Source organism: Dermacentor variabilis, chromosome 4, assembly GCF_050947875.1.
Source record: "Dermacentor variabilis isolate Ectoservices chromosome 4, ASM5094787v1, whole genome shotgun sequence".
In the NCBI taxonomy this organism is placed as follows: Eukaryota; Metazoa; Arthropoda; class Arachnida; order Ixodida; family Ixodidae; genus Dermacentor; species Dermacentor variabilis.
Window position 1 is genome coordinate 101,071,808 of NC_134571.1, and position 13,359 is coordinate 101,085,166.

Genomic DNA, 13,359 nt, shown 5'->3' on the forward strand with positions numbered 1-13,359 from the left:
GGACGATTAGCACTTGCAACGGACGCAGCCACTTTGCCGCGATGGGAGCTGATACCGCGGCGATGGCTTACCTGTAGTAAGTGCACGCTCGTGTGCAATAAATGAGTCTCAAATTATTAGTCAGTGGCTATGACGAACTAATGCTTATAATAAACAAAATTTAGTGCCCTTTCGTCTTCGTTATAACGAAATTTAAGTGTAGAACAAAATTTCAATATAACAAAGCAAATTGCTGCTTTTACCGACTTCGCCATCTCAAGGTTTAACTGTATGTACAGCTGGAATACTTTTGTAGGCATAATTAGGTGCAATGCTTCTCCTGACTAGGGAAAATGAGCTCCATTTCGGTTTAGTTCCTCGTTGCCCTCTTAAAACGCTACTCAATAGAAATATGGCTAAGTGTGTAGCAGGCCGCTGAAGCCCAACCAGTTCAGTGCGCGTCAGCGTCTTGTGCCACAGTGATTCTCGCAGAGTGGGCACCTCAGAACTTGCCAACAAAATTCCCCACCTCTAAAAGCTGCTGACCCAACTTCAAAAACAAGAATGCGTCTTGGGCCACCCAAGCCGCACAAGCTCGGCACATATCGGCATCTCGTCTCGTGCTGCTACCGATTCGCACAATGCTTTGTAAATGTCAACTACAGTTGAATCTCACACTTTTTAGTTACTTTGGGTCGTGCGTTTTTCTGGTCAGTACGTTTTTCCTCGGGTCTTTTCCACAATCTGTGAATGAGGTTCTACTTATATTAGTCTCGGGTGTTGCTTCAGTGTGCAAAAATGTATGTGTAACACAGCGCAAAGAAACAGGGACACAAGGCAGAAAAAACTATGACCCGGTGCCGTGTAATCATATTTAGTTCAAAATTAATCCTAACCAACTCGCCTTCTTGCAAGTCACGGTTTTCTAACAAGCTGGCACCGCTTCAGCAAATCCAATGGAAATGACAGTCACGTTCAATTTGTTCTCCTTTGTACTCTAAGGTTCAAATGAGTATTTCATATTTCTTTACTAAAATCTTTTTCTTTTTAATGTTACTGTGCCAAAGCTTGTTGCAAGTTTTTGACTATTGCATCTAGGTCTAGACAGAGCTGCCTTGGACGCTTTTATTTTTTTCTCAAACAGCTTGCTCAGTATGTGTGCACTTAAACTAAACTTTAGAGGCCTTCTTCGTGTAGGAACTGCAATAATGGCTTAGAGAACTTATTGTCTACGAGCCAACGCATATAGCTGTCTGTTTGAATGGTTCACAGCGACTAGAATTTTCTTTCCAATAGCCCTAATTTTTGGACAGAGCCACAGCAGCCTGTAGTATCCTAAAGAAACACTTCCTTCACCCAAGAAAGGTTATGGGGAAGGCAGCATACACCTGGTGTAATTAAGGGGCGCACGTGTCCTTGCAGAGAAGTGGTGTTTGCGCTACAAGGATTGGACGATGGTCCGAAGTAAGGGAATTGTAGTGGAATTTCTGTTGTGGAAGTCTAGTGCACATTTCTGTCACCTTCGGCTCGTGTTGCCAACATGACATTTCGTCTTTCTCTCTCTGTCTTTTATAGCACGAAGAGCTGGTCCTGCTCCTGATTCAGCTGAGAAGAAGTCAAAGCAACTTGTTATCGTGCCAACTCCAGTGCAAGGAAGAACTGCAGGAGCTAAAGCAAAAGCTTGTGCAGAGGTCTGTGCTACGACGTCTCCTGTATTTCGACACTTTTCCTGCTGGAAAAGTCCCGCTATAATGCAGTTTACTGCAGTCAGATGTCTCCTGTCTAGGGCAGACAGCTGCAGCTGCATTATGTGACAATTTTTATGAGTGCTAGTGTCCGTAAAGCGAGTGGTTCCTTTGTAAATTTTGTTCCTCCTGAAAAATTTTCCTGAGCACATGTCCATTACCTAAGTGAGCAGTTAGCAGCCTTCAAAGGCCACCATCAACAAAACTGGACTGTTTAGAAGGCTTAGTTCCAGATAGTGTACATATATGGAAAAGGCTCCATGCAAAATTTTATGTTTGATAAGCAAGTGGATGAATTGCAAGAAGCTAGCAAAAATAGATGTTTCTGATAGCGAAACTGAAAAAAAATCCCACCATTACCATTTACCAGAAATGACACTGAATATTGAGAACCAGTGTAGTGCTTGAGCATGACTTCTGATATCGGGTGGCACTTGCTGTGCTCTGAACATTTCAGAGGCCACATGGCGGGACTTTTGTCACATCCTTGAACCATTAAGTGCCTGTGTCATCTGCTTAGGAACTATTTAGAGGCTGGTAATAATAAAATAAGACACTTACCAGTTTTGCTAAGATTGCTTCAATGGGGTGTACTAGTACTCACTTATAACCAATTTAGCCAACATGAAATTTGATTACAGTTGGCCTTTAAGGGTAAAGCACCTTGGCTGTATCAATTTTTTTATAATAACATCTTTTTTGGCTTTCCTGCTGAAATGCAAATCCCTTTTGACTGGTTACACTCATGGGGTCTCTGTGGCTTTCTTATTTTCGTTCGTCACTCATGTCGAATAAAGAGCACGGAAATCTGGCAAAATCTTATCCATCAGTATTAAAGTCTTGCTGCTTGTCACTAATTTCACAGATGTATTACGCAGCACATAAATTGGTGCTATGGTTGCTTTTATTTTACATTTCCCTGCGGCTTGGCACACTGCAGGCCGTAATGTTAGGGATGAAAGCTGACTCTGCCAAAGAAGCATAGGCTGTAGTACATGGATTTCTATGTCAGTCACCTTGATCGGGTTTTCTTCTGTAAAAGTATCACTGGGAGTTAGACCACGCTCAAGCTTGCTTGCCATAATGTGGCAACACACCTCTGAAAATCGATAGGCCAAAGCACAGTCAACTCACAACCATTGAAAGTCTGATAATAAAGAAAGCCTGATTTGGTCAAACAAATCTCAGAATTTTGGTTGACCTGTTATATTTTGCGTTTGTAGTAATCTCTTGATTAGGGTGCAGAACTCTAAACTGTAAATGTTATTCAGCTCATTAACTTTTCTACACAGGTGCTTCGTGCAGTATAGTCCACTCTTAAAGGTAACATCTAATTAGTGTTGAGTCAGACATTACTGAAATATACGAACATTATAGAAAGAAGTGCTTAATGTGATGTGCAACATAGAAGTATAATAGTAACCTTGTGTCAGGATCGAGCTGTAATCAGTCCCAAATTGGTTTTCTCTTGTACAGTGGACCAAACCGTACATCTAATAAAGCCTCTGCCATAAATGTACAACCATGCCACATCGTTTAGAGCTGCTGACTTCGTGTTGGAATTTTATTAGGGAAGTCTAATTGCTGTTTGTGCCCTTCAACCCACGCAGTGACACGCAGAGCAGTGCAGCAGACGTTCAGCGTTTGGTTGGCCTGCAACGGAGCTTGAATGAGTTGACACGAAACCTGGACCTAACTCAACCACTGATCAGCTTGGTCGAGAACATGGTCAAGCTCGGCAGTCTGTACACTGTTGCCGGCATCAGCAAGCAGGTGGGAATGGCAAAGGGTTGGCCGTGGTGCATGGCTGTTGCAGCCTTGGTACAGTCAATCCTGTATATATTAAGTCTAAGCATGTCTGATTATTGTCTATATCGAACACTTGTAACATCTCCTTGGAAATACCGTGGAAAACTATATACAGTCAACGACCGATTTTTCGGACCCTCTAGGGAACGTAAAAACGTCCGAAAATTCAGGCAGTCCGAAAAAATGAATGCATGCAAAAAAACTCACTTTTTTTCTTTTTTTCTCGGATCTAGAGGTAAAGGGCGAAGTACCAGGCTTCCGAAACCCTTTGGTTTCGGAAGCCTGGTAATGAAGCATTGCATTGTTGCAATGCTTCATTACATTATTGCAAGCTTATTGCATTGTTGCTTATTGCTGAAGAACTTGATTGTTGTTTGGACAGCATTCCGGTTGCATGCGTTCATATTCGCCTCGATGTGAGCGAGGGTCATGTCAGCACTGCACACCGATGAAAGAGTGAACAGTGCTCACGTCAACTCGGCGCTTGTAGGCGGCGCAGGCATTGGCTCCTCATTTTCAACATCGGAGTCTTCTGAATCTCCCACAACCTGACGGACTATTTCCTCGTCAGTCCTGCGCAGAAGTCGAGCTCGTTATCAGCGTCAACAAACTGTTCAAAAGTTATTTCCGCGGGTATGGAAACCCCAGCAGAGCGGAGCCAATGCCGAACTCCTTGCTCACGTCAGCCTGCGATCGGCCGCTCACGACTTGCTTAATAACGGCGGCTTTCTTCTCCATCGTTAACCGACGGTACTGCTTTCCACGCTTCGATGCCATCGACGAGAACGACGAAGACGGAGTGTGGGCCATCGAAGGCAAGCGAAATCCTCAAGTTGCGAACAGTGGAGTTCGTTGACGAGTGTCGAAGCACCTAGGATTAGCATCGCAGAACACACTTGGCACAACAGCACAACCACACACCACGCTAGCCAAAACGTGGCCTGCGCAAACAAACGAAATGGCGCCGCTCCGGAAACTCCGCCGGAGGCGGAAGTGCGGCGATAACATAACCAGCGTGGCCAGACCAAATCGGTGTGTGACGGCTAGATTCGGCTAGTTGTGGTTCAAAGCGGTGATATGCTTCGGCTGCAAGTCGATTTCCTTCACAAGGGCGCTGCGCGTGGAGCCAAAGGACCTTCCGTCGCGTCAAAAAGTCCGGAAAATTGGACGGCGGGGGGTTCGAGTGTCTGAAACTTCAGATGTCCCTATACATTTATTCTATGGGGCTCGTGGCGGTGCCGCGAAGACGTCCGAAATATCAGGCATGTCCGAAAATTTGGGCGTCCGAAAATTCAGTAGTTGACTGTAGTGATGTACTACGCATGCATCAAGCTCCTCTTTACTGCCACATTCTATATAGAGATATATAGAGTGCTGTGCCACTTCTTGGCCCTGCAAGTGCACTTCATTTACGAACTTGTGACATTTACGAACTCGTCAAAAATAGTAAATGCCAACCAAACGACACTGTTTTAGCAGAGCAGGTGCTGTTAAACAAGACATTGAATCTGATAGGCAGTACATACCATGGAGGAAAAATAAGCAGGCTACGTGTCTCAGTTTTTCTTGCTGCAAATACGGATGGCTCGTGCAAACTGCAGCTTTGCATTAGTCTCGGTAAGAGCACATCAAAACCCTGCTCCAAAAACGGAAATGGCCTCCTGGTTCAATTCGCATTCCAAAAGAGAGCGTGGATGACACCTAATATTTTCACTGAGGACACAAGCCAAGCAAGTGTTATGGGCAAGTGGATGTCAGAAATATACCCGAGAAACCATTGGGTGTCAGTGGTGTCCGCCGACCAGTGATGTCTGCTGACTAGTGATGTCATTCGTGGGCACCGATAGGGTTTCGATTTCTGACCACAGCAGCCGCATTTCAATGAAGGCTATATGTAAACGCATTCATACACTTTGATCTAGGAGCACATTCAAGATACAGAGGTGGTCAAAACTAATCTAGAGCCCTCTACTAGCATCCTTCATAACCCGCTGGGCAGTTTTGGGATTTTAAACTTTAAGAAACTGGTTTTAGTGGCAGTCATGGCAAAGTCTGGGTGGGCAGGGAGGAAGTGTTCCCATTTTGCCTGCCTCCCATCTTTTCAGTGCCACTAGAAACTCTACTAGGCTGAGATGTTAGTGTTTTTATCCAGTGCAACGAAGAAGTCTTTAGTAGAATAATGTGAATGGTTCTTTCAATGCAACGGTCATCTAGTCCTTGCCTTCTGCTGTTTCTTGCTTCAGAACAAAAAAATGGATGAGGGCGAAGATTATCGCTACGAGGACACCTATGCTGAGACTCTGGAGGCTGAAACTTTAGAAAAGCAGCAGCTGCTGATTGAAAAGGAAATTCTACACATTCAGAACATGCTTGCTGAAAGCACTTCGGTGAGTGTCCAAGGTCATACACCACACATCTCATTGATAGCAGTTGCACTGTCACATGTACGTTCAGTTTCTTTTTCCCTTTCTTTCCCCTCTACCAGTTTAAGGCCGCCACATAACGTTTCTCACCATCCTGGTTAAGTGCCACCATACTGCCCTGCTATTTGCCGTTCGTGCCTCGCCTTTGCTGTCTGATTTGAACGTACAGTGAAAGTACCACCATGTTCTAGCTGCTGTTTGCTTTTATGTTCCTGTTTAGAAAGAACCCCAGTGTTCTACCTGCTGTACCTTAAACTGTGAAATGCTGGGGATGCAAGTGCGCGCATCTTAAGGCAAAATGAAACCATCAATGGTGAATCGGGAGGTGGGGCCAGCCATGAAGCAGGGAATGGTGCTGCTTAACAAAGTGGCTGAAAGTGTGTCACTAAGAGGGTTTCGCAACAAATGTGTTGCTCTGATTAAATTGGGATCATGTTGGTTCGTTGGTTCAACTTGTGGCCTCATCGCACTACATTTAATTGGGTGTACGATGTAAATGTGCCCACCTGTTGTGGTTTTGACACTTGTCAAACGTATTTAGTTGACTGCAATTAATTTAAAGTGCTCAAGTGTTCCTCGTACTGATGTCGTTCATGTTTGTAAATAAGAATGACGTGGCATTACTAGCAGAATGCATTACTAGCAGAGGGCAAAAAGCATCTGCTATTCTTTCTGCTGCAGTCATTTAGAGGGCCTCTGCAGCCTAGGCAGCTTCATCTCCCTCTTTCTTCATTGTTACTGTGATAAGAAACTCGGGATGATTAGGAAATCCGATGCAACTGCTGGAAATGGTTTGTGGCACATTGGCAGCAGCGAACATTGGTAGACACCTCTCTGTAATGTCGTGGTATGGAGGAGGTTTGTCGCATAGGTGGAATTCTTAGCCTAGAAACTAGGGGTGTGCAAATGCCGAATGGTAGATTACAAATCAAAAATAGAATCAAATCAAGAAAAAAGAACCCGCATACCGAATCGAATTGAATATCACAATATTTTTCCCAAAATGTAACGAATCTTGGGCAAGAAAGTATGGGGTCGCACATGCTTGAGATTCTTTTAGGATTGCATAACAAAAATGTAGCAAGCTGTCAATAACTTACTTGCATAGAAATCAAGAGATACAGTGTGGTATATCATTGCAATAGCAATTATATGGACACTCCAGGTGCATTTCTGCTGTCGCCATGAGGTTTCGTATTAAGTCCAAGGGCGACAAAGTCGCCGCGCGCCGTATGCTGTATGTGCAAGTGAAAGCGTGCGAGGGTGAACGGCAAATGTGGCTCAATCTCATGTGCATGAGCAAGGAGGGCGGGCCGGAAGCTCGTCCTCTCCTGTCGCATGCGAACCACAGAGGTGAGGCAAGGGAGGTGGGCATTCTCCTCTGGCAGCTGCTGCTTACAGTGTGGCCGTGCGGGCGCTGTATCTTGAAAGCGATCTGTGGCATGGCTAAAGTGCACGCCTGTGTGGGCCTCACCTTCAAGGCGATCTGCTATGTTTACAAAGTGCGCATAGTGCCGGTAGCTTCGTATGAGCTGTGATTTCGACGTTTCGTTGGCGTTGAAGTGAGAGACGCACGAAAGTCAATTCACTCGCTGCTACTTCCGCAGTTCCTCACTCCTGCATTTTGGCAGCGAATTTTCGTGCTCATCGAGCCAGATGTGTTCATGTTTACCTGTGCGTGGGGACACTGTGCTTGTTAATTTAGTTTAAACATGTTGGCGGGATAGTTCGTTTAAATCCATGGTAGAACGTGTAAGTGCAACTGAACAAGGTTGTACAAAGAAACAGATACACCGAGTCAGCGCTTACTCTGTGTGTCTGTTTCTTTCTTTGTCCTCGTTCAGTTACGCTTACACCTTTTAGAATTGTTAATTTAGTTAGTAAGCAAATGTTTACAAGTTTATACGGTTGATGAAACCACTGTCCTTACTTCGTATAGCTGTCTAATCTTCTGTCGCAATCAGTGCTTTGTCTTTCCCGGTGAAACTGTGACTTTTTCTTATTAAAGGAAACACCAAAGTATTATGCCAGCACTGATTACAGCTAACGTCTAGTACGTGTGTAAAGGTCTGGAAAATATTTTGTTTATCAGTAGAACTTCTGTTAAATAGAATCAAGTGGTTTTTTTTTTTTATTAGGGACATTGTGTGTACTGAATACCAATGAGGTTTTCAGTATAACAGTGGCCCTGTGTGTTGCAGCAATCTTTTAGTTATTGCCAGTTTTTCACCAAAATTATGGATCTGTGATTACTCGGATATCACCTAATCAAATCGAATAGTGAACATTAAAGTAATTCAGTATGCGAATCTAATATTGCCGTATTTACTCGCATAATGATCGCACTCACGTAATGATCGCACCCCTGAATTTTGTCATCAAAATTCGTTTTTTCTTCTTTCCCGTGTAATGATCACACCCCGAACTTGTTGCAGCGATATGTCATGTGCCAAGTCTAGCTAATGATTATCGCGCTTACCATCTCCCAAAATCCACTTGAATGACTCTTGACATACCAAGTGGTCTGCACGCACCAAACATTCTTAAGCAGTTAAGCAGACGCCCCATTTCATTCCTTTCATCACTTTCCGCACTTCCATGAAAAAAAAGAAAAGAAACTACAACCAAACTTACCTTGGCTTTATTATTTGTAGGCTTCATAATGGTTTTGGTCAAGAACATCAGCAGAAAAGGTGCCTTTCGATTCTTTGCGTCTGCACTCGTGGACACGCAACAAATCGCGAGCGACAATGACAGTGGCCACGTTTACACTGATACATTAGCAGTGTACCCTATTCATACGCCGACATACACCGAAAAAGGCATGTGAAAAGCATGGGATTCAACAGAAATTCTAAAGGGGAAAAAGTATTTCCCAGACCTTCATATCTAAATTGATACGTAATTAGTGCTCATAAACTAATAATCAATAAGACTAGACCACACTACATTCCTCGATTTATATTTACGCAAGTTACTGATAGCTCGCTAAGTTCTTGTTATGCAGTGCTAGGAGAATCCTGAGCATGTGCAGCACCGTATTTCTTGCCCAAAATTTGTAAGCATTAAATCGGGCAGAAAATTTTTTGGTATTCGATATTCAGCTTCTTTTTCTTGATTTGATTTGATATTCGATTTGAAATCTACTATTCAGCATTCACACACCCCTAGTTAATAGTTTGTTGCGCTCTCAAGGTAATGAGGCCCTATTGTGATACTTAGAGCTACCTGCTGCTTAAAAGGCAAATAAAAAGAAAGCAAGGTGGTACTTGGAAATTACTTTCTGGCAGCTGAAAATTGTACTTCATGTGGATTAGTGAACACAAACTAGGTTGTTGCCTGAACACTAGCATGCATACAAATTGTGTAGCCCATGATGCATTTCATGGGCACCGCTATCAGTAAAGAATGCACTTCAGCCAAAAGCCCTCATTAGTGCTTTGATAGAGCTGCTTTGCTGCCCATGTCGCATTATTCACTTAAGGAAGTGCGATTTCTTCTCCTTGCCTTTTTTTTCTTTTGTCTTGTCTCTTTCTGTCCTTGCCATCATCTTTGTGCTGATATATTTATCTATAATATATTTATGATTTTCAGCTTCAAGTAAAAACAATTGGTGGTTAGTGCGCGTGTTTCCCCTTTCACATCCTTTCTCTCAAACAGATCTCGTTTCTTTTTTTAAACTCATCATGCCTTCTTTGTTTTTCAAGTGTGGAAGTCCTCTCAAAGATGACTTGGAGGTTGAGCTCAAGAGGCTTCAAAAGATAGTGAATGACCTACTTCAAAAGAAGAGTAAGGCATCCATGCCCCCCAGTGCCTACACGGAGAAAGATTCTCAAGTGAAAGCAAAGCCTCTGGAGCCAAAGCATAGCCCCACTGGTAAGTGTTGCACAGGAATACATTAAACAGAAACTTTTTTTTTTCTTTTTTAAAGGAGTACTGAAACATACTTTCAAAGTTGAAAAAGCTTTACCACCCACTTCTTGCTTGTAAAATAATGACATTTGGGAAGTTAGGAAATAGTTATAAAATATAATAATTTGATGTTAATTGTTGGTTTGAAACGCTGGACTTGGAGTCATCTCCTTTAAAGGTTGTATTCTAAAGCATTATAGGGGTGCAGAAAGACCTATATATTGTGTCACGGCGATGTTGTGGCCCCACAACATGGTAGTACGCACGTTAAAGAAATGCTAGAGTATTAGAAAATCCCTGGAAGGCACCAACGACGACATGTTGGGGCACGCGGCCAGCGAAAAGCAATCATCTTCAGACTGTTCAAACGAGTCGGCAGCCAACAAGTCGAGTGCCACCAGTAAATAAAACTGTCTTGTGCCTAAAATTTTTTTCATTGACTTTTTTGCCTGAAGGCAAGGGGGTTGGCCTGTATTCTGTCTCAACCTGAATTCTGCATTACAGTAAAAGCTTGATCATTTGAATTCCGCGGGGATGCTAAAAAAATTTGAATTGTACAAAATTCAAACTAATGAACGTCAGAGAAAGAAATTGCTCAGTTAAGGTGCATATATAGTCCGACATGGTGTGAGCAGGCGCACACACACGCTACATCACTTTAGCGTGAACAACATCTATACTTAGAAGCACTGGTTCAGCCATCGTAACCAGATGCAGCCAACGCGGTCCGACTTGCCCGACGTTGAGATGGCTCTTGCTGCATCTGCGTGTTTGTCATGCTGAATGGTACGGAGAAAAAAAAAATATCGTAGTTTCGCCCGAAGAGCAAGGCATTGATTGCGATAGCAGATTAGTAGATAGGTATACGAAGTAAGGATAGGAGTTTTATTGGCCGTATAAGCTTGTAAACATTCATTTACTTAGTAAATTAGCAAGTATGGTGCCACGCGCGCACAGGTAAACATGAACACATCTCGCTCGATGGCCAAAATGCTGGACTGAGGAATCGCGGCAGCAGCAGCGAGCAAATTGACCTTCGTACTGCTCTCGCTTCCATGCAAATGAAACATAGAAAGCACGTCGCATACGAAGCTACCGGCACTATGCGCACTCTGCAAACATCGCAGGTTGTTTTGAAGATAAGGCCTACGCAGGCTCGCTCTTTGGCCAGATCGGAGATTGCTTTCAAGATACGACGCCCGCATGGCCGCGCCGTGAGCAGCTGCTGCCAGTGAAAAATGCCCCCTCCTTCTCCCTCCCTCCGCTTCACCCCCGTGCCTCGTGCGCGACAGGAGAGGGCATTCGCCCCGCCTTCCTCGCTTGCACACGCGAGATTGAGCCACGTGTGCCGGCTCACCCTTGCATGCTTTTGCTCGCACGTACAGCATCGCACAGCGACGATTTTATCACCCTGCAGCTTTGTACAGAACCTCACGGGAGAGAGGCGACCTGTAACAGAGGCGTTGGCCATGTCTGACCAGGTGCAAATTTGTCACTCTCCAGTCAGGCCTAAACAAAGAGCTGCAGATGGAGAAAGAAAAGCCGCACGGCCAGTGCGGCGATGCCAGCGTCGCCAATGTGCTCCCGCCGCGCACTGGCACTCTACCCATCCACGATGGCACGGAGTTCGAATTATTGGTGACGGTGCGTATTTCAGTGTGAGTTAGCGGGATGTGTTACATGTTGCTTTCAATAAATTGCTGGACGGACCGCGGCAGCTTCTTCGAATTATCGAAAATATCGAATTAACGAGCTTTTACTGTATATGCAACTTTTCTCCCAATAATTATTAACATAGCACAAATCCAGTAAATAAAGAAAGCTGACCGGGCTCTTTTAGTGCGTCTGCAGCCATAAACACAAAGATATTTACTATCAATTGCGCTTCAAATTTTTCGTCAGTCATCTTCCTTTTTCTTGTCGTGAGCACATCAGCTGCAATGCTAAAAATTCCCTTAATGTGAGCGCCAAAGTGTAGGGCGGCGCCGCAACGTACACCTTGCAACCTTGCATGCAGGATTGTTTTGCTCAATGTGCCGATACTCGTGTTTGGGTCCTCTATTAAGTGCAGCCCTTCATTATTGCGGGCGCTCGGAGGAGGCTCTCTGGGTAGGGCCAATGAAACACTGAAATAAAAAAAGTCGCCCGTAGATGCTTCTGTCATCATTGTCTGAACTGGCCGTCACGATGGTGCTATAGTAGCACTGGTTCAATTCGTCGCCCAATATCTGGTGAAATGTCAATAACGACTACACAAATACTGAGCGCCTGGGTTCGCCTGGATCGACGAGGTTACTACAATGCACAACCACGGGCTTTCTACTGTAGCTCTTGTACAGTTAAAGGGCGCAAATCTGCGTTGCTTGTTACATCTTGTCTCATCAGTAATGTAACTGGTTTCATGTTATTTGTTACCAAGAAACATTATTGAATTACAGTTAGCATTACTGGGTAAAAGAAGTAATCAATCAATGACAATACTATGAAAAAAGTGTAATTTATTACAAGCAATTATATGTCATTCATTGGGTACAAATCTGGTAGCAGTTTATTCAAGTACAACTCCTGCCTTTTTCCTTGCGTTCTTATTTGTGTCTTAACCTATCTTTTATATCATCATCACCATCAGCCTATTGTTATGTCCACTGCAGGACGAAGGCCTCACCCAGCGATCTCCATTTAGCTCTGGTTTGCACTAGCCGATTCCAACTTGCACCTGTGAATTTCCCAATTTCATCACCCCACCTAATTTTCTGCCGTCTTCAACTACGCTTTTACATTACATATAATGCACATCTTTTATATACACACATCTATATTTTTAAGATGAATGGCTGTTCAAGGCTTATTACACACTTTGCAGGTTATCCATCAATGTGTTACCACGTCGATGTCTTCAGGATCAGCCCAGTACTTTGACTGTTGAGGGCACTGGCTGGGAAGATTATTAGAAAGTTTTAGCTTGTCCGGTATTCTGGTAAATGCAGGCCCACACTGGGCATTTTACTGGATGGGCAGATACATAAACATGAGCGGCCGGAGCGATGCAGCCACCTGGCGGCACAGTACTCAACCAGACAAAAACAGCTAATATTGCAGTGGGGGAACAGCTGCGCCAAACTGTGCCGAGAGCGACCCTGTGTGCCATCCTGCGCCAAAAGGCATTTTAGCAGAAAATTGCACTGTGCCTGCGCCAAAGCTTGCATAAAAACGAAACCCTCATTCCACCGATGCTTCGCAGCTAGCAAAACTAAAATAAAAAACGAACATTGCGCTATCATCATCATCATAGGAGGGAGCAGAGGCCTGTCAAAAGAGCCTTGAAGTCGCCCGGTTCATCATTCGCACATTTTTCTCTGAGGACCGGATGTACAATGAATGTAGGGCCACTGTACCGTCTTGCTGGCTGGCGCTTTATTTCAGTGTTCATCAAACCCACTTGGTACTGCGGAGTTTGTCAAAGGAAGATGTCACATTCTAGGATTCAGGGT

At 44.1% G+C, this 13,359-nt stretch overlaps 1 protein-coding gene across 7 annotated transcripts in view; it reads left to right on the top strand.

Annotated features, from left to right (window-relative positions):
- LOC142579575 (uncharacterized) overlaps positions 1-13,359 on the top strand; it is a 113,107-nt gene that overhangs the window by 35,112 nt on the left and 64,636 nt on the right. For 6 of the 7 annotated variants that reach the window (XM_075689934.1, XM_075689935.1, XM_075689932.1 and 3 more), the window contains exons 12-15: positions 1,555-1,670; positions 3,335-3,497; positions 5,777-5,920; positions 9,664-9,832. In XM_075689934.1, the coding sequence (XP_075546049.1) occupies positions 1,555-1,670; positions 3,335-3,497; positions 5,777-5,920; positions 9,664-9,832 (592 nt within the window). The remainder of the gene's footprint in view (positions 1-1,554; positions 1,671-3,334; positions 3,498-5,776; positions 5,921-9,663; positions 9,833-13,359) is intronic. The other variant, XM_075689938.1, reaches the window with a different exon arrangement.